This window comes from Danio aesculapii, chromosome 20 (genome assembly GCF_903798145.1).
Source record: "Danio aesculapii chromosome 20, fDanAes4.1, whole genome shotgun sequence".
NCBI lineage: Eukaryota > Metazoa > Chordata > Actinopteri > Cypriniformes > Danionidae > Danio > Danio aesculapii.
This window is the reverse complement of record NC_079454.1, coordinates 52426959-52449253: the sequence shown is the minus strand read 5'-3', so window position 1 is coordinate 52449253 and position 22295 is coordinate 52426959. Positions and strand designations below refer to the sequence as shown.

General features: G+C 38.6%; 1 protein-coding gene across 1 annotated transcript; it reads left to right on the top strand.

Annotated features, from left to right (window-relative positions):
- Positions 1-11683: 11683 nt before the first annotated feature.
- LOC130248059 (protein FAM177A1) lies at positions 11684-22025 on the top strand. Its single transcript, XM_056481577.1, has 5 exons — positions 11684-11820; positions 14843-14971; positions 16475-16541; positions 19209-19300; positions 20176-22025. Exons 1-5 carry the CDS (start codon positions 11809-11811, stop codon positions 20347-20349), a joined length of 474 nt encoding a protein of 157 aa, XP_056337552.1. The 5' UTR covers positions 11684-11808; the 3' UTR covers positions 20350-22025.
- The last annotated feature ends 270 nt before the right edge of the window (positions 22026-22295 follow it).

The window sequence follows — 22295 nt, the reverse complement described above, 5'->3', positions numbered from 1 at the left end:
CAATCTCGTTCCTGGAGGTCCGGTGCCCTGCAGGGTTTAGCTCCAACTTGCCTCAACACTCCTGCCTGGGTGTTTCAAGTATACCTAGACCTTAGATTAGCTAGTTCAGGTGTGTTTGATTAGGGTTGGAGATAAAATCTGCAGGACACCGGACCTCCAGGAACAAGTTTGGTGATCCCTGCCTTAAACCCTTGAGCACTTGGGAAATACACTGTTGTGACGTCACAATCGCAATGCATTCTGGGATATATACAGGGGCGCAACTGCACATTTACTGAGGGGTATGCGGGTTCAAGTTTGTGCCCCCTTATATTTTCCTCATCAACATGTCGAAGTTCTGAACACAACAGAAATAGTATAGTTAAAATATAATTAGACTAAGCATGTTAAGTCGCAAAGAATTCCATCTCATCCCACCCCAAATGTCTTCTCAATTTATTTTTAATTATCAATTTTTAATGATCAATTATCAATTTAATTTTCCTCATTAGATGATTATAGCACCTTGACATGCCTTGCTTTTGTACTTTTTGTACGTTTGTCGAAACAAAATGATAGATATGGGAGTCCTAAAGTGCAAAAGAACTTAAAAATGCAATCACTTCTCATACTGTGAGAGGTGTATGGTCTGTCTTTGCATGAACACTTGACTGAAACTGCTATTCACTAAGTGAAATAAAAAAGACTGTAAAATGTTTAGTGTTTAAATAAACAGAGACAAACCGCCTGAAATGTTTTATTTTAATAAAATGTTATGGGCACACTTTTTGTGTAACTAAATTGAAATAGTTTTGAGCAAAAAAAGTTACCAAAAGGCCTGATGTATCAATATGATACATAATATAATGTAGCATGTACATGTATTGTTGATAGAAGGATTAATAAACATCTTAGTTCCAAAAAATATGAATATTCTGACTATTTGTTAATGTGTCAGGTGGTATAATTTTTTATTTAACAAAATACAATATTATAAAATATTGCAAAATAAACATTTTTAACAAAAAAATATTTATTTTTATCATTTGAAACTTTTAATATAGATCATTTCAAAAATAGTTTTGGCACAATGGCGCTCCCCCATGTGTGGCGCCCCCATATGCGCCGCATATACTGCATACCACCTAATTGCGCCCCTGGATATATAGGTGTTGGAGTGCACATATAAAGCAGAATCGCTCCCTTAATTTGTCAGAATCGAGGGTACGTAATGTATTGTAATGTGTGTATTTATATAGCGCATTTATTGTGTATGGCCATACACCCAAAGCGCTTCACACTCATAAGAGGGGGTCTCTCCACACTACCACCAGTGTGCAGCATCCACTATCCAAAAAAAATTAATGCATCAAAGCCAATGTCGTCACTAATAATTGTTCACATGTCCAAGACTGTGATAAAAGTAAATAAATCCAGTCCACAATTACTTTTTATATTGAAAATACGTCATTTTGTGTGCGTTTTTTCACCAAAACAGTAACATCATTTGTGAATTTGGTAATTAAAGAGTTAAAATCCTGTAATTTTCTAAACAATTGAGTAGCTTTGATCAGGACTGAGTCTGATTAACAGATTTATGCCAAATAAATAAAAATATGAATCTGATGCATTTTGACGGCAGTTTAATTCAGTGTATGTTTTCATCCAGAACATAACAAAAGGCTTGAACACTGCACAAGGGTTAAGAAGCATTCAGATATATGTGCCAAACCCTCTCCACTTAACCGTCGGTTTCGCGCGTCCGCCATATTTGTAGTTTAACTTTTTACCTGTGTTTGTAGTTCTAACAGCACAAGCAGCGTGCGCGCCAGACCCTCCCCCGCATGACGTCACACTTTCGAACGCTAATTGGAACACACTCCAGAACGCGCGTCAGTTTGATTCGGTGTTCAGTGGTGTAGATGCTTGTTGACAGTCAGCGAACAGTCACGCGTTTTCAGTCAAAAATACAGCGTTTACAGCACGACATGTATTACAATATTCTGGAGAGAATGATTACACGAGAGTTCTGGAGCCACACTCGAGCTGGAGGAGCGTCCGAACAGAGAGCTTCATCAGCAGCCGACGTGGAGGACCAGACAGCAGGTAAGAGCACTGCAGCACACCGGTGGAAAAATAGTGTATTATTTTAGAGTACATTTACTATAGAACATGTAGTAGATTTCCTGAGGTAAATACTGCAGTGTTTTTGATATTTACTACAGTGAATCACAATGATGTGGTAATTATATTGTGCTATACACATACTGTAAGTTAGTAAAATCGATAATGTACTGTATAAACTAGGACAGAAATCTCAAATCACAATATAAGTCGGCATCAATGATGTTTATGATATAATATCATTATTAAATTCATATTTTGACTACATGTAAAGCACCATTATACATATATACACATATTTAATTCATTATGTGATCATAGTTTTCATACATATATGTTTGAGCATGTAGAAAGCTAGAATAAACATTAATAAAATATAAAACTTCATATTATGAGATGTGTGTGCCATAACTTACATTTTGGTGCGTCTACTATAAGGAAATATGGTTTTTAGGGGTATTTTAGCCATCATAACCTTTAATAAAAGGGAAAGTTTTAGTGTATTTGATATTTCAGTTTGAATTGCGGTCAGAAACAGTCAATTACAGTGTATGTTAATGACTGTAAATCATTTTACTATGTTATAATTCACCATGAGTTATTGATATTTATCACTTCACTGGTGTTCTTTCTATAGTATGTAAGTGTAAATAACAAATTAAATACTAAAGTAAATGCTATAATATAATACCGTACTAGTTTACTGTAGCAACTTGTAAAATATACTACAGTAATCACAACAGTTTATTATGCTGAAGATGTTTATTAATATTACTAATATTATTGTACTGTAAACCTGGTCTCAATGGCCACTAGGTATGCTACATTACAGACTTCTCGGTTTGGTTTTCGGTTTTAGGTCACGGATTCAGTTCGGTTTTTGATATGTTCAGGAAGAAAGTGTATACAACAGTTCTGTCTGGTTCTTTAATCTGATTGGCTGATAGCCGGGTAATATTCTGTAAATAACTGTACTCGTCCAGCCTCTACACTCTTGTGTATTACTCCGCCCACCTACAGCAAAAAGCAGAGACACTACAGTTCGACAAATATTACTGCTGTTGGACAACATAATGTACTTTAGAGGCTTTTTTAGACGGAGAATGGGGTTGTTTAGATTGCAACTTTGCAGTTTATAGATACAGATAGTGCCTGTTTTAAATATTTATAATTTCGGAGAGACTGTGCGTCGGCGGCCATTTGCCTGTCATTGAGCAGAGCAAAGACAGTTGATGTTGTTCATCCACAAGATGGCGGTGGAGACCGCATAATAAGCCCTTAGATTAGCCATAATTAAGCCCTAATTAAAGCCATATTTAAGCTTTTTAGATTAAAAAAACTGTGTAATATCAAACTACAGCTGATCAAATCATTATTAAACTGTTGCACCAATGAGAAAGTTACAGGCAACTAGCCATGTGCCAGTATCACATTTTCATGCTGCGATTAATTGATTGAGCTTTTATCACGGTATACGGTATTATCACGATATTGTAATTTTACTAGAGAAACAGGTAAAAAAACACAAAAAACTTCAGTTTCGTCAACTTAGTAACTTTAATAACTTTTTAATTAACTAAAAGTACTTTAAACATTTAAATACAAATAAATATAAATAAAACAATACACAATATAAAAGTAAACTTGAGCAATTATATCAAAGTGAATGTGCAAAGGGAAACCGTCTTCGATCAGCAATCCCTCTGCATTTTTTTGGAACCCAAAATATTTCCAAACCTCTGACTTTTTTTTTGAAGGGGGATAAATTGTCGGCAGCGTTCCTCCTTCCGCCATGCTTCTTCTTCGTGTGAGGATTAGTGAGCGGTGGCAGCGGCGGCGCGCACACAGTGCTTCTACATTCGGGATTGTTTACATCAGAGTGCGCATCAGTTCTGCGCAGCATATACGCAGTGTTTCTTCAAGCGGTTGATGGAAAATAAGCTGAAGGGGGATAAATTGTCGGCAGCGTTCCTCCTTCCGCCATGCTTCTTCTTCGTGTGAGGATTATAGTGCGGTGGCAGCGGCGGCGCGCACACAGTGCTTCTACATGTGGGGATTGTTTACATCAGAGTGCGCATCAGTTCTGCGCAGCATATACGGAGTGTTTCTTCAAGCGGTTGATGAAAAATAAGCTAAGGCGCGTTCTAAGAATATAAATTCGGATCTATTATTTTTCACGGTATTTTGAAGTGCCCGCGATAACAATATCGTGCATATTCATTACCATGATTTATCGCATTACCGAATACCGGCACAAGCCTACAGGCAACAAAATTTCCCCAATGTTTACATTCCAAGGCATAACAGATTGAATGCTCGTTAAGTCTGACAGGCATCGGTTGTCTTTGTATATCAATGTCAAGTGTATATTGTTCCTGTTAAATAAACAAATAAAAATAATTGAGGTGTATCGTTGAGAAACCAAACTTCATTTGCATGCCGTAACTTTCATCCACTTGTTCAGATGGGCACTTCAAAATACAGTTGTTGCTCTTTTTGTAATGTCCCGGATGGTTTAATATTATATAGAGTATTGCAGCATCGCTTAATGTCCACCAAACTGCATGTTGTCCAGCCTCTGGTTGACTCACTGCTGAGCCGTTTTCTGTATTTTCTTAATGTTTTCTCATTTATTTTAGAGATGCAAAGACGAGGACGGAGGAAGACAGGTGTTCTTTCATTCTTCCGGAAAATGGGAAGGGCTATCCATAAGCATTGCTGTATGGATGCAGCAGCGACGTCTACACTGGACTACACTCGTCCATCTGGTAGCGCTTCAGCTGTCGGTAAGCAGCGAAACAGAAGGATTAAGAAAGACACGAGTTGTGGTTTTAGCTGATTATTGTAATTGAAATGAAACACGGATAAAACTATTGGAGAATTGGTTATAATCCTGCTTATTACATGGCTATAAGCATGTGTTATTAGTTGAATTGGTTGTTATTGGGGAATAACATCTTGTAATGTTGTGACCGATTCACCTGATGTTTTCTGTCTATTCAGCCTCACAATCAAGAGAAAGGACTACAAGGATCTACCTCGAGAAAAACTGCAGCAAAGTCATCTTGAGAATCGTCAAGGGCACCCCAGGATCTCTGGATCCTTGTGGGGACTGTGTTGTCTCCATTGACGTGGACCAACCTGGGATCTCCAGTGTGTCTGTTGATCCGGGACCTAATGGATTCTACAAGGAATCTTTTAATCCGGGTCCACCTGGAGTCGTCCGCTTGTCCCTTGTTCTATGTCCATCTGGGGTGTTCAGTGTGTCCCTTAATGCCGGTCCATCTCGGGGCTGCAGGGTGTCTGTTGATCCCGGTTCGTCTGGGTTCTTCAGTGTGTCCTCTTATCCGGGTGCGTCTCGGTCCTTCAGTGTAACTGGTAACCCGGATGCCTCTGGAGGCTGCAGGCTGTCTGTGGATACGGGTCTGTTTGGGGGATGCACAGTGTCTGCTGCTCCTAGTCAGTCTGATTGCACAATTCCAGCTGTTCCAGGTCCATCTGGTTGCACCAAGTCCACTGCTCCAGGTCTGTCTGATTGCGCCATGTCTGCAGCTCCAGATCCCTTAGATTACGCCATGTCTGCTGTTCCAGATCCTTCTGATTGCGGCATGTCTGCTGCTTCGGGTCCATCTGATTGCACCATGTCTGCTGCTCCAGGTCCCTCTGGTTGCACCAAGTCTGCTGCTCCAGGTCCGTCTGATTGCGGCATGTCTGCTGCTCCGGGTCTGTCTGATTGCGGCATGTCTGCTGCTCCGGGTCCGTCTGATTGTGGCATGTCTGCTGCTCCGGGTCTGTCTGATTGCGGCATGTCTGCTGCTCCGGGTCCGTCTGATTGTGGCATGTCTGCTGCTCCGGGTCTGTCTGATTGCGGCATGTCTGCTGCTCCGGGTCCGTCTGATTGTGGCATGTCTGCTGCTCCGGGTCTGTCTGATTGTGGCATGTCTGCTGCTCCAGATCCCTGTGAATGCACCATGTCTGCTGTTCCAGGTCCGTCTGATTGCGGCATGTCTGCTGCTCTGGATCTGTCTGGTTGCGGCATGCCTGCTGCTCCAGGTCCGTCTGGTTGCACCAAGTCTGCTGTTTCAGATCCGTCTTGTAGCACCAAGTTTGCTGCTCTGGGTCCAGCTCCTCACTGGTGGATCAGCAGTTCCAGCCCGCCAAGCAATAGAACCAATCAGATGGCGGTAATCCAGTATTCGGATGGCCTCATACCGCCGGCAGACCTGACTCTCTGTGTGTTTTGTGCTCTTGCAGTTCTTTTATTGCATGTTCTGTTTGGCTGCATTTGAGCCGTAATAAATTTTGTTTGAATACACTTGAAACTGTGGTACAAAGCCCTTTTATTATGTTTGTTGACATTTTTATTTGTATTTTTAAGTGCGCCAGAAAATGTATCAGGCCCCAATGTTAGGCCCCGTTTACACTAATAAGTTTTAGTTTTAAAATGCATACGTTTTCCTACGGTTACGACTTCAGTCCACACTACCCCAGAGTTTTCCAGCCCTTAAAACAGAGCGTTTCGGAAACGCTAAATGGGCCATTTTGGTTTTAAAACACTGCTGCTCCATGTCATTGGGGATCGGGGAAAAGGGAGACATCTGAAAATGGAGGCGTGGCTGCAGACATTCGTCTCTCTGATTGGGGCTTTTTCTCAATATTAACTGCTCAGAGTTCAGTCCTGCATCCTCTCCTTGTAAGTTCGGACTTCACAAGTTTGATATGAAAAACAAACTCCAGAGTACATATCAGGTAAATCTTCAAAGGGAACAGTGTAGGCTACTTTATAATGTCATTCACATCACCCTGGCTAGGCTGTTTCACTTTCTTAACAATAAAATGAAAACATGATATAAGGAACTGCCTATTTTCATCTTGATGTTAACAGACACCAAACATGTTGAGGCGTCGTGTAGCTACATATTTATATGAGCGTCATCTTCACTGTATGCATATTTATAACAAAATGGAGCCATAGCATAACTGCCTTCTTTCACTTTTATAGAAAAATATGAAGCATACCCTCTCTTTAGCTGAATATCAGCTTTAATAATCAATAATGGCCATTATAAAAGTGTAACGTACAATAAAGGAAATAAAGGCAAGCAATCAGTCAATGTGTAGAATCATTGTACGTGGTTACATAAATGAATATATTAACTTATCTTTGCACTCAGCCAAAACACGTTACCTGATAGCAAGTAATATATTCAAAAGCCCAAAGAGTAGTTAGATTGAGACAAGACGAATTAAATATCACACTTAACAAATATAGTGAGATGAGATCCAGCGGTAGAGCCTTGATGAACTGTCTGACGTGCGCTGCTCTCACCTGGGGAAGTGTGCTCAAAGCATCCGCTGACTGCCTGGAGCTCAGATCTATGCATATGCTGCAGCGCATGACAAAGTGTGTGTGGTCACATAATGTGTGTTTTCAGCGCTGTAGTGTGGACGGAGATCTGTTCAGAAACCCTAGGTGAAACGCCAGTGTGGTCGTGAATCATTTTCATTCTGAAACGCTGTTTTAAAACTAAAATGTATTGGTGTAAACAGGGCCTTAATTTTGTTGTTAAAAGGACAGTTCATCTAAAAAATGTCATCATTTCCTCATCTTTGTCTTGTTTAAAACCTGTAAGAGTTTCTTTCTTTCAAACACAAATAAAGGCATTTTGAAGAAAGACTTGCACCCGTTGACTTCCATAGTACTCTTTCTTACTTACTATGGAAAGTCAATGGTTACAGGTTTCCAACTTTCTTTCAAATCTCTTTGTTTGTGTTCAGGAAATTGATTAAGGTTTGTAACCACTTGAGAGTAAGTACATTTTAATTTGTAGGTGAACTATACTTTAAATGCCCTAGAAAATGTATCACAATTCCCTTTTGATGTGTTGGATGATTGCTAACCCTCTATGGCAGGGGTCACCAATCTTGATCCTGGAGGGCCGGTGTCCCTGCAGGATTTAGCTCCAACTTGCCTCAACACACCTGCCTGATTGTTTCAAGTATACCTAGTAAGACCTTGATTAGCTTGTTCAGGTGTGTTTGATTAGGGTTGGAGCTAAAATCTGCAGGACACCGGACCTCCAGGAACAAGTTTGGTGACCCCTGCTCTATGGCATGAACTTTTCTTAGAAGAAAAAAAATATTTCACTCTAATATTTGGGTGCTTAGGCGTTCTTTATGATAAATCAATTATTAAATGTGCTCCCGGGCAGCACGGTGGTGCAGTGGGTAGCACTGTCGCCTCACAGCAAGATTGTCGCTGGTTCGAGCCCCGGCTGGGTCAGTTGGCGTTTCTGAGTGGCGTTTGCATGTTACCTCCGTGTTGGCGTGGGTTTTTCCCAGTGATGGGTTGCTGCTGGAAGGGCATCCGCTGCGTAAAACATATGCTGGATAAGTTGGCGGTTCATTCCACTGTGGCGAAAAAAGAAAATGAATGAATGAAAAAGTTAAATCTATCTTACATTCTGCTAGCAGTGTGCTCAAGCCGACTATGGTCCCAAAAATGGCTCTGTTGCCACCAGAGGACAGGTCAAATCCACACCCACCTCAAATTTTGTTGGACACCAACTCATTATTATATTTTATTTTTAAAAAATGCTCCAGGGATAGACGTGTCTTTGCTGAGTTCCGGTGTCTCCAGCCACCGGCGCCTAGACTGCAGCTCTGCACAAGACGTTTGGCCAGAGGAGAAATAGTTGTGCCCAACTGAGCCTGGTTTCTCTCCAGGTTTTTTATACTTCACTTTCGCCAAGATTTGTCCTCACCGCCTTCGACACTGGCTTGCATGGTTCGGGATCTGTAGAGCTGCGCATCGATGAATTACTCTTCAGTGTCAGTAGTGATTATTAAACCACACTGAACTGAGCTAAACTGAACTGAACTTAAACACTGAAAACTGAACTACACTGTTCCTATTTACTAAAATCTTCTATGTGAAGCTGCTTTGACACAATCTACATTGTATAAGCGCTGTACAAATAAAGGGAAAAAAATTCAAGGGTTGTTTTGTGGGCCAAAACACTGGTTTGTTGCCTAAGGGCAACCCCATGCCATAGAGGGTTAATTGTTTTTGTTTAAGTGCACTAGAAAATATCTCTCAAATGACTTAATTCAATTATTTATTCATTTAGGTGCACTAGAAAATTTATCATAAAGCACATTTATTGTGTTCGACAACTGTTATTATTTTTTTTTTAGGGTGCTTCACACCTGTTGATTTGGAATCTGACGCGTTTCCCCAGTTAGCGCTGTTCGTTTGGCATATGTGAATCCAGCAATCATGCTCGGGTCCACGCTAAATCAATCGCCTGAATGAGGTGATCTCGATTGCAATGAACTCTGGAGCGTATCGATTGTAAGGCAAGGCAAGGGAAGTTTATTTCTATAGCCACCACAATCTCACGGCAATTCTTAACTTTTTGATTTAGTGGCTAATTCGGACGATCTAATTCGTACAATTTAGTACGATTTGCTCATTCCCCAATGACGGTTGGGTTTAGGGGTGGGGTTAGGTGCCAAGCCTCCTTTTTAAAATCATACAATTTCGTACGACTGAACTTGTACGAATTCGTACGAATTAGCCACTAAACTTGCAAAACGTAAAATACTTAGGTTTTCTCGTGAGATTAGCCTGCTATAGCTAATACACAGTGGCAATTCAAAGTGCTTTACATAAACAGGAATAAAAGAAACAAGTATAAGAGAAATAAAAACAAATAATAAAAATGGTAAAAAATAAATACATTTAAAAAAAAGCACAAAAACAGATCAAATGTGTTATAAAAGAATGAAAAAGAAGAGAAAAACATGATTGTGCGATCTTACAGACGTAGCACAGTGCTCATTCAGTAAAGGCACAGCTAAACAGATGTGTGTTCAGTCTTGATGTGAATGTGTCTAATGTTGGAGCACATCTGATCATTTCTGGAAGCTGATTCCAGCAGCAGGGGGCGCTGTCAGTAGCTGAAATCCGATTCACTCTGCTTTGACTGAACTCTTGGAATTTCTAGTTTATATGATCCTAAAGATCTGAGTGATCTGTTGGGTTTGTATTCAGTGAGCATATCTGTAATGTATTGAGGTCCTAGGCCATTTAGTGATTTATAGAGCAGTAATAATACTTTAAAATCTATTCTGAATGTAACTGGGAGCCAGTGTAAAGACCTGAGGACAGGTGTGATGTGCTCTGATTTCCTGGTTCTGGTCAGAATCCTGGCCGCAGCGTTCTGGATGAGCTGTAACTGTCTGACTGTCTTTTTGGGAAGGCCAGTGAGGAGGCCGTTACAGTAATCCACCCTGCTGCTGATAAAAGCATGAACAAGTCCTCACTGGAAACAAAGCATTTAATTCTTCCAATTACGATCCGAGCCAGCCTATATCACATTGTATCATGGATATGTAATAGGTATATATGGCTATATGAAGAGAGAATTATAAGTAGTGCGGGATGTCATTCCTACCGGTAAATGTGCGTTTCATGTCAAATACGAAAGTGAAAGCATGCTGGAGTATTAATGAGAGCTGTTTTTCTGTTAGGAAAATTGACCGAACTGCAGTCTTGGTTTATCTGTTGTTTCTCTATATAATATAAACCCTAATGCATTAGCCAACTGCTCTGTATGAGAAGGTCTTACCTCAGATGAATATTTCATAACTGTCTGTGGGTGTCATTCAAAATGAAAACGCAGCTTTTCGCTTGTGTTTTATTGCTCATCGTCATAAATTAAAATAAGGACGCATGACAGCTGAGCGGGACTCTAATCAAAATAAACCGTGAAACTCTGACCAATGTGAGGGGAGATTACTCGCACGTGACTTGTTTTAGCTATTTTAGTCCGTTTAGAAGCTTTGGCGTGTGAAAGCGAACCGCACCAAAGCATGTACAGTATTCAGTTTCTGAATGGTTTAGGCACAAGACAACAGCTTGGTGATGCTGTCTGTGCCTTACATCATATTTTTTTATTATGCACTGTAATACCATATACTGAGGTAAAATAGGGAGGAGGTTTGACGGTATCAAAATTTGGATACCGCCCAAGCCTAACCCGAACCTAACTTGATTCTGAGTCGACTATTTCGCTAAAGAATCAATTGTTTTAATCACGGTGCATTTTCAGATTTAACCCTTAGCTGGATGTTTTCATTCACTCAGAGCTGTGTTACACACTCATGGAAGCTCACTGTTAAAACCCATAACAGGAGCTCTTTAAAGGGTCATTCACTTCAAAATGAAATGTATTCATGTCTATGATTTGCTCTCTCTCAAGGCATCCTAAGTGTATATGATGTTCAATTTCTAGTCCAATCTAGGCATTATTGCAAATAAGTTCATTTGATTATCAGTTTTTAACTTTACAATGACGGGTTGCTGTCGAAGACCAATAAAGCACATCCATCCAGACAAATCAGAAGAACCAAAGCAGTAAAATATCATGAGGTAAGGTATTATTTTTTTGCTATGTATATTTTAAACCTCTAATAGGCGACTTTCTGTATGGCTGATTCCTGCAATACTAGTATATCAACATTATAAGGAGCACGAGACTGACTTGCGTAAGCAAATATGTTGTTCGACTGTAAACATTATCTGACACAGTAGATTTACTTCCTCCTCTGATGGTGGAAACCGTTCTTCCAGTGTGGATATTGGAGGTTTTTTGAAGATATTCACAGTAAAGGAGGATATTCTGCTGGAAGAGTCTCATCATGCAGACTAATGTAAGTGTTTCTCTTCAGTTTGATAAAGATCAGCTGTTTTTTAACCATTAACCAAGCCTTTATTTAGTTTACACACACTTCCGGCAGCACCTTCCCTTGACAAATACAGCTTCACACTGCACTTGAGAATATTTAGACTTAAATTTGTGATTGACATTTTGAATATACACCGTTTTCATGCATTTTTGTTATGGTTTTAACATAAAACATTTAATGTGATGTGTGTTGTCAGACATGCATAAATAAACGTAGTAAAATTTCTGTTAATGATGCGATTCTTTTAAATACACATTAACTGCAGGGTGCGAATTACAGGGGGGTTTGAGGAAATTGTTTTCTTACACTCTCAGAAATAAAGGTACACGAGCTGTCACTGGGGCAGTACCTTTTCAAAAGATACATATATGTACCCAAAGGGTCCACAGTGGTACCTCAAAGGTGCATATTAGTACCCAAATGTACCTAAAAAGTACCTTTGAGGTACCATTATGGACCCTTCAGGTACAAATATGTACCTTTTAAAAAGGTACTGCCCCAGAGACAGCTCTTGTACCTTTATTTCTGAGAGTGTAGTGGACAGTCCCAAAAAAATGTGCCAGTGACTCACATTGTCTCCAGCACTTAGTGTCCTTTCCTGTGGCGTATGCTCTTTGTTTTGACGTGATAAAATCTTATTGGACATTTCCAAATTTTCTCCACTTATGTGAGTTCGTCCATTTTGATGAAATAACCCTGATTTTCAAGCACAATAAATTAAATAGCATTTGGTATACTGAACAATTGTCATTTTCTGAGAACAAACAGTGATTTAAAATAAATTTATTTAGTATTTTTGAGAAAATACACAAGGTCCTTATAGAGTTAAACCAACGTTTGCATTTTTACTCAAACCCAAACATAGTCAGAATTATTAGCCCTCCTGAATATTTTTCCCCAATTTCTGTTTAACGGAGAGATGATTGTTTAACACATTTCTAAACATAATTAAAAAGGAGTTAGGAGGGAATGCTTCCAGTTGGCCCCCTGTCAAACTATAGGAGGGTTGAAGGTCCTTCTCTCCCTAATCTCACTAGGGAAGATGAAAGCCAGTATTTAAAGTTAAAGATGGCCCTATCCAACTTGTTGGATCCAGGAGAGTCAGAGAAGTATAAATACCACATCTTATTGGATCATCTAAAGGTGGACCAGGCGAGAAGATTTGCGTTGGCTTATGTTTATGCCCCAGATCCTTAGGTCGCTGGTTTGACTCTGGCAAGAAGGACCATGAAAAGGAGTTAGGAGGGAATGCTTAGGTAGCTAGCTTGAAACCAGTGGTGCTGTCGGTAAGAACAGAGGTCCAGTCTAGTCAATCTATTTAGTTGTATTTATTCATATATATATATATATATATATATATATATATATATATATATATATATATATATATATATATATATATATATATATATATATATATATATATATATATATATACACACACTAGATATCACATACGGACCTTTACAGTGGATCTTTCAGTCTGTAATATTGTAGTGATATTAACGTACTGTAAACTTTAGTAACTTAGAAATCATTTGACTAAGGTGTGTCTTTAAAAACTGAAAGAGTACTGCTGACGATACAAACTAACTTCGCCTCTGAATAAACATAAATAAAAACCACTGATCTCTCACTTACCACATCTGTAGAGACAGGACAATCAACACCAACTTTCTTTTTCAAAAGGACACCACCGGCAAATCCGGATTTCACCATTTCCTGATGTGAAAAGCTCTTGGGTAAAAAATGATCCTTACTAACATATTTCTGTCGTGTGTTAGCAGACCACTGTAATCCACATGTCAGTCCAGCTGCGCTCTCATAGCAGGAAATGAAAACAAACCCTTCATTGCAGCACATTTATAAACACAACACTGACGACCCACGTCTCCAAACAAATCTTCTTCCTCCACTTGATTTGGTGACACAACATGGCGTCTCTCTGCCGTCTGAACACTGTAACAAGTAAAAACAGTCTTCGAAGCTATATCATGCATATTATTGAAGTTATACCTCGTTCACAATATAGCGTGCTGATTGGTTCGAAGTCTTTCTCATGAATTAATGCTGAAAGCTCAAAGACATGTTGTACTCGTTGGAACAGTCATCTAGTCTATACGCTGGAAAACACACAAGGATCTAATTGCTGTTACGCAGCTTCAAAAATTCTTTTCAAACGGAAGAACGAATTTGCTCAAAATAACGCAAAAACAACCAATTTTCACTTGTTAGTGAAATATAAGTGTCCTAATAGTGTTTTTAGCAGAGTGGGACACATATATGACTGTCAACAACTCACAAAATCTGTTTTGGTGTTTCGTGACCTTGTAATAAAGCCTTTGAGGCAGTTCTGATTGGCCTGAGATTGAGTGGGCGGAGATTGGAGTGAACCATGAACTGAACAGGGGTGTGACACTACTTTGAGTTTGCAGTTTAGGGACACAAAACTTCTCAACAATAATAGTTTTAATAACTCATTTCTAATAACTGATTTATTTTATCTTTACCATGATGAGAGTAAATAATATTAGACTAGATATTCTTCAAGACACTAGTATTCAGCTTATACTGACATTTAAAGGCTTAACTAGGTTAATTGGGGTAAGTTAGGGTAATTAAGCAAGTCATTGTATAACAGTGGTTTGTTCTGGCGACAATCAAAAACTTATATTGCTTAAGGGGGCTAATAATATTGACCTTAAAATGGCTTTTTAAAAAATTAAAAACTGCTTTTATTCTAGCCGAAATAAAACAAATAAGACTTTCTCCAGAAGAAAAAATATTATAGGAAATACTGTGAAAAATTCCTGAATCTGTTCAACATCATTTGGGAAATATTGGCAAAAGAGGGAGGGCCAATAATTCTGACTTCAACTGTATATTTTAGTATCACATAACATTGCTGGAGTGTTGCTCTACTAACAGATGTTAATAATCATTCCCAACATCAGCATTGATTCATGCTGTCATTGGTGTTGTACAGGAGCCGCTGGAAGATATCAGAGATACATCGGTGAAGCGCATTTATTTCTCCAGTGGAGAAACTCTGACAGATGAAGACAGTGAGGAAGAGGAGGATCTTCATCAAGCAGCATCATGCGTTTCTGAGCCGGTTAGACCCAATGACACAATCTCTGACAATATGCAAAACAGTCACACTCACAAAATCTAGAAACAAACAAAAGTGCTTCAGGGGTAACTAATGTGTCGGTGCTCTTTGGGTAAGGGATTCTTTAAAGGTGCTGTATGTCAGTTTTTGACTCTTCTAAGGCATAAACACACCATAATATGTGTTCAGATATTTCATAAACATGCTGAGTGAACATTCCTGTTTATCTAAAAAACAATGCTGAAGTCAGATATTCTGCTTTGAACATGTGCGTTACGTACCGGAACATCTGTTTTTGTTTTGGTAATTTAACCCGCCCAATGGCAGTTTAACTAATTATATTACTGCACCCCGGACTGACTTGGCATATTTGATGCATTCAGTCAGCAAGGGTTCGTGACCAAAATGCGACCTCTGGTGGACAATAGCAGACTCTGAAATGAGACGCAGATTCAGAGTTCCACATGAGGTTATTAATTAGCAAATAATATTAACAAATGTAAACATTAGGTGAGCAGGTTACATTGTCCTAACAACACGCTACCTGACGAGATTTACAGTGATAATCAATTTGGCTGTTTGCTCCAGATGAACCATGACAGAAATATAAACACAGAGATTCAGAAGCACAGAATAGTGCACTCACTGCACTCCAGCCAAATGGTAAGGTTTATAATCTAATGAATAAATATTTAACATTATTAAATGTAGGTGCTGAATCACTGATATGTGTTGGTTTGCACTGAGTCCCAGTTCTAAAGCTCAATTTCAGACGGTTTATTTTATTTTCCAGATCTGAGGTGAATTATCTGCTGCTGCTTTCAGTAGTACGGCAATAAATGTCATGTAAAATGGCATTCAGACTTACATTATTAGCGTTTAACACTGAATAAAGCACATGAGGTGTACCTGAGCTGATCATTGTCAGTTTATCTTGTTGTTTAGCTGCAAGAAATAGAAGCTGTTTCTAAAATATAAACTTCAGGTGTTGTTAGGACAAAAACTCCTTTTAATAAGGGAAATGTTCCTTCTATCAAGTGCCGTTGCTTTTATTTTGAACACTGTTTAAATCAGCGTTTAGGCTCGAAAGTGAGACTCACTCCTGTTGGTTCTCAATCTGGCAACCTGCACTTGCATTTGTTTTGATCCAGAAATGCAATACCTATTTCAACCACTGGGTTTCAAATCTACATACTGCACCTTTAAGATGTACAGAAAAATCATCATCTGTAAAAAATATCCTTAAATTTTGCAGTTTTCCGTATTTTGTAATTAATGTTTTTATTTTTACGTTTCTTTATGCTTTTGCATTGCATTATGGGACCTAGATCTTTCTTTCAACAACTTTTAACCCTAAAAAGCGAGTTTTATTGTCATTTGTAATAGTTTGCTGTGCTATATTGTCTGTGTTGGTGTCATATATTACGCTACAAACACCTTGTAATAAACTGCAGCACATTTTCTGTTATTTTACACATTTATTTTTCTATCATTTTTACTTTTTAGGGAAACTGGACATGGAAAGATCATTCTCGGATTTGGGGATCGCGTTTTTTAAAGAAGTCTTTGCAATGTAGGGATATTATGGCTTTTTATTCTTATTTAATCTATTTAAATGTGCGGTATATTTCTTTTTATAACTTCTAAAGCATAAAAATACCACAATATGTTTGCAGAAATTTAAGACACATGCCAAGTGAACATACACTACCTAACAAAAGTCTTGTCATGGATCTCAGTTGTAAGAGCAACAAATAATAACTTGACTTCTAGCTGATTATTTGGAAAAGAGTCAGAAGGTGGATTTTTCTGATGAATCATCTGTTGATCTGCATCCCAATCATCACCAATACTGCAGATGTGTATGGATGCAGTCCTCCAAGCTCATGATGGAGTCAGACACAATATTCATTCTGTTTCCACTGCAGCATGAGCACATATTCTATACTGGACATTATTGAAGGTTCAGTGACAAGACTGTAGTCTAAGCAGAGTCAAACCTTACTGTCCTCATTAAATAATTCTTAATCAAGGCATGATCATATTTTATTTTGGTCAATTAAGCATAATCTAGAGGCCTTTTGCCTTTTATATAAGCCACTCCTGATCCAAATGATCAACTAGAAATCAAGTTATTATTTGCTGTTTTTAAAACTTGGATAGAGGACAAGACTACTGTCAGGTACTTGTTTATCTGAGAATATATGCTAAAGTCAGTTGTTCTGCTCTGAAATTGTGTATTTGTCTGTTTTTGTAGTTATTTACTTATCCTTTACTCGTTTCAAATCAGTAATATAAACATAAAAGAAGATATTTTGAAGATTGCTGAAAAATTGTAACCATTGACTTCCATTGTTATTTGTTTGTGTTTTTCCTATTACGAATGACAGTGGTTGCAGGTTTTCATCTTCAAAATATCCCATAACATTTATAAGCACTTGACTGAGAGTAAAGAGTGATTTTTTTTCATTTGGGTAAACTATATCTTCAATATTAGAGATACTTGCTTCCCTTATTAACCTGCAATATACACTCCAATTTTTTTTTATTTTTGCTCGTTCAAACTACTTATTTAAAATGAGCTGAAACAACACAATTCTCGAGATTTCATTGGGACAACTTAATTTGTTTATGTTCATTCCACATAAATTTGTGAAAAGTGTTAAGTTAATCAATTTGTGTTAGGACAACATGAATGATTGTATGGAACCCTGCATTTTTACAGTGCACCACAGACAGTCAAACACTGTGAGAAATTATATATTTAATCATAACAATTCATTAAATTTTTGGAGGAATACCTCCTGAATGAGGTCTTTGTGGTAAGATGTGTAGTTTAAGTATAATAATTTTATTTTAAGCTGAATTTTTGTTTCTTTTGAGCTTATTTTATTAATTTATGTTGATTGGATTTAATATAGCAACCTACATATGGGGTTAGGGAGAGATTGGGCCCTATCATACACCTGGCGCAAACAGGCGCAAGAAGTGTTTGGCGCGATTTGTTGCTCAACAGTAATTTTCACATTTTGTGCCCTGTTGTTTAAATAGCAAATCTATTTGCGCCACTTTGTGGACTCATGGGTGTGCTGGTCTAGAAAGGAGGTGTGTTAAGGCGCATTGTTGGAGCGTTGCTATTTTGAGGAACTGAAATAGACCGCGCCATTGACCAACTAAAAGTTGCTCTAAAGTCCAGCACAGAGCGCGTTAGTTATGTGCCTATGCAGCACCAAACACCTACACATTGCTAAATACACACAGGATGTACAACAATACACAAATATCTCAACAGATAAAAACAATGATTAAAATGATACAAAAATCATTATTTTCTACATAAATAAAAAAACTACTTCATGTCTTCTTCACCTCAGGGGTCTTTTTTCAGGTTATTCATGACAATCTGCATTTGTATAATGTTATTATTATCATTATTAGTTATTATCTGCATATTTATATGTGTTTTAATAAACACAAGTGTAGATTTGTCCACCTGTGGGGTTTTGGAGACGTCTGCATCACCATATGGGGCAAAAGAACAGGACGTGTGTTTGGATATAACTCAGTTTTCTGACCACACTTCATTATTATTCTTCATTTAGTCCTTTGCTGGAGATTAGAACTGAATTTAGAAATAGTTTTGACACAAATCTTTGTGCTTAACAAAGGAAATTTAATATGAGGGCTGATGGATGTGTTCAGTGTAGTGAGTTTCCACCGTTTCCTTACTTCACCAAAGTAAAGGAGTAAAGAGTAAAAATAAAGTAAAGAGGCTGAATGGAGGAGGCTCGTTCTTTATCCTCGCGCCGCAGATGCTCTGTTTAACTGTTTTCTCTCTAGTGAAATGTTCAGTTTTTCCACTTACAAAATCCGCCATGTAAATAGCAAATGCACCATGGAGCGGCGCAACTGACTCTTAAAGGGAATGGGAGACGAGACTCTGATTTGTTTAATACACGTTATGCTCAAAACACACCCAGAACTCATTAAGGGAATAAGCTCAACCCTGTTAGACCATGCGCTGGGGCGCAGAGCGTATTTATCCATCCCTAAAATAGCAAAAGTGGATTCGGACACAGCCTTAATGCTTTTGTGCCATGCGCTTTAGACTTAGATCATTAAAATAGAGCCCAATATGTTAAAAATGACTTGTAAACTGCATGGTATTGTTAAATCATTGAAAAAAATAAAAAATATGAATCATAAATAAATATATAACTCAATGTCATTTCTCTCTTAGGCTGTGATTTCCTTGGAGAGAGAATGGCTGGTTTGCTGGGTCTGAATGCTGCCAAATATCAATATGCCATTGACCATCACAGAGATCATAAGGTCGCACAAATACATTTTTTAGGCATCATTTAATATCTATAAGAGTATTATTGTTATATAGTGCCTTATAAACAGTGTTGCCAGATATTGACTTTTTCCAGCCCAAAAGCTGTCCAAAACCCGCCCAAATGCACAAAAAACATGAGTATTTTATTGAATTTTAAATAATCTAAATCAGAAAGTATCCTAGTTACTTTAACCGTCATATTTTTTTACTATTCAGCAACCAACACCTGTCACAGAAACACGATAGTGAAAACTGGATCACTTCACAACACTGCACTTATTGTTGTGTAGATTACACTATCAGCCTAGATATTGAGGATTTATTTATGTAAAGATGATATTTAAATAGGCGATACAGTGGCTCAGTGGTTAGCACTGTCACCTCGCAGCAAGACGGTTGTTGTTTCGAGTCCCAGCTGGGCGAGTTGGCATTTCTGTGTGGAGTTTGCATGTTCTCCTGTTGGCGTGGGTTTCCTCTGGGTTCTCCGGTTTCCCCCACAGTCCAAACAAATGCGCTTTAGGGGAATTGATGAACTAAATTGTCCGTAGTGTATGAGTGTGTGTGTGTGTGCGCATGTGAGAGTGTATGGGTGTTTCCCAGTACTGGGTTTCAGCTGGAAGGGCATCCGCTGCATAAAACATATGCTAGATAAGTTGGCGGTTCATTCTGCTGAGGACTCGAACCATTCTGCTGTGGACTCGAACCATTCTGCTGTGGACTCGAACCAGCGACGTTCTTGCTGTGAGGCGACTGAGCCACCATGCCACCCCTTATCTTTATTCTACTTTAATAAAATACTACATTAAGTTTTGAAAGTCTTTGGATGTAAATGGTTTTACAGATGACTGTATGTGTTTGGTTTGTGCAGGGCGATGCTGGAGCAGAGCCTTGTAGTACGAACACCAGCATGAATGAGGAGAAAATCAATCTGTCACAAATGGCAAACAAACAATACGGAGCCACAAATACAGCAGACGCGACACAGAAACACACACCACAGTGTAAAGGAGAACAGAATGAAGGATTCAACTCTATCGAATGATGAATCTAGAAGTTTAATATTTGATCATAGACTAAATCCTGCTGTCTGCCTCACAGTATATTAAATCGCAATAAGGGATTTCTATCCACTCAGAGCATAATAAATAAACTATTTGCTTTAATCTATCAAAAAACTCCAGAAAATTACGTCATTTATTTATATAAAATGCTTAAGTGCTATACAATATGAGAAAGGTTTTTATTTTGACCTGTGCTTCATTTGTAATACTTATAAACAATTAATTGGTGTTTTGAGGGCGACGCAGTGGCGCAGTAGGTAGTGCTGTCGCCTCACAGCAAGAAGGTCGCTGGTTCAAGCCTCGGCTGGGTCAGTTGGCGTTTCTGTGTGGAGTTTGCATGTTCTCCCTGCCTTCGCGTGGGTTTCCTCCGCGTGCTCCAGTTTACCCCACAGTCCAAGGACAACATGCGGTACAGGCGAATTGGGAAGGCTAAATTGTCCTTAGTGTATGAGTGTGAGTGAGAGTGTATGGATGTTTCCCAGAGATGGGTTATGGCTGGAAGGGCATCCACTGCATAAAACATGTGCTGGATAAGTTGACGGTTCATTCCGCTGTGGCGACCCCAGATTAATAAAGGGACTAAGCCGAAAAGAGAATGAATGCATAATTGGTGTTTTGGGCTGTGATCTTTAAATTGAGTATTTTAATGCTGTCAAATTATTGGTATTCTAATTTAGTAATCGTAATTAATCGTAATTTAGATCATTTTTCTATTGAAGATATATACACTGTCTATGTTTTAGTGTGAGTGTCTTCTGTTTGCAGAGATGTATAGTAAGGAAGTAGAACTACTTCACTACTGTACTTAAGTACTAAAAGGCTGTATCTGTACTCTACTGGAGTATTGTTTTTTCTCCTACTTCCACTTTTACTTCAGTACATATTTTCGATGAGTTTAATACTTTACTCTGATAGATTTTATATGTGCTGCATCGTTACGCATTACTAGGGGTGTCAAAATTATTGATATCGGTTCAGTAATAGATCATAACCGGTTATTATGTACTGACATAATTTATCTCCTATGCGCGATGTCGCAGTAGAATACTATGGCGAAGGAGGCTTGGGCGAGTAAATAACGCTACTACTACAATGAAGGCGGCACAGCACATGAGCCGCTATTTCACTTACGTTACGGAGAAATGCTGTAAAACTCCATCTTTACCTCTCTCTCTCTCACTTTGGACGTTTGACCCGCTGGCATGTTTGTGAGGTAACTTTTCCTCTCCTCTTGACTGTTAAAGCGATACTTGTGGATCCGAGTGTGCCTAAGGTACGAGTTTTCTTCACTGTGTCTATTGTGGATTACCCGTGATAACCGCGTATTATACATACAGACTGTAACCGCGGCTGTTCTTCCCGCCATCGGGGAACAGCGCTTTCATTTCTAAAGCCAATCGCAGCTCTTTCTGTTGAGCGGATGAAGACAAATCAAAGAGGTGTAAAACCTCGCCTGTCAGCGCTCAAAAAGCAAGCGGGATAATATTTACACGAGTTTATTTGCTATAAATGCTCACGCTGTCTTCTGTGCATGAGTTTTGTTTGATACATTAAGAAAGAGTGCTTTCTTTGAGCAGGTCAAATAGTCATATGGCCAGAGCAACCAGTGTCTTCCGGTGGAATGTTTAGAACGTCCGTTTACAACTGCTAATTTGCAATCCGAAAATAGGTTTCAATAGCATTTTGAGTGCATTATGGAGTGTTGTTGTGACATACAACTTTGAAAGGTGTGTGTTAAAGCCGTTATAATCTGTCAGATCTGTGCTTCAAGTGCGAGAGAAAAACGTTATCGTAAGCCATGTTTCTTTTCGTTCTGCTTAATGACGTGCCCCAAAAAAGATGTTTAAAATAAACAAAATAACATGATGTCTTTTGACTGCTTTCTTTAATAACTACATTACACAATACTTGTAGTTTTACTTTCAGT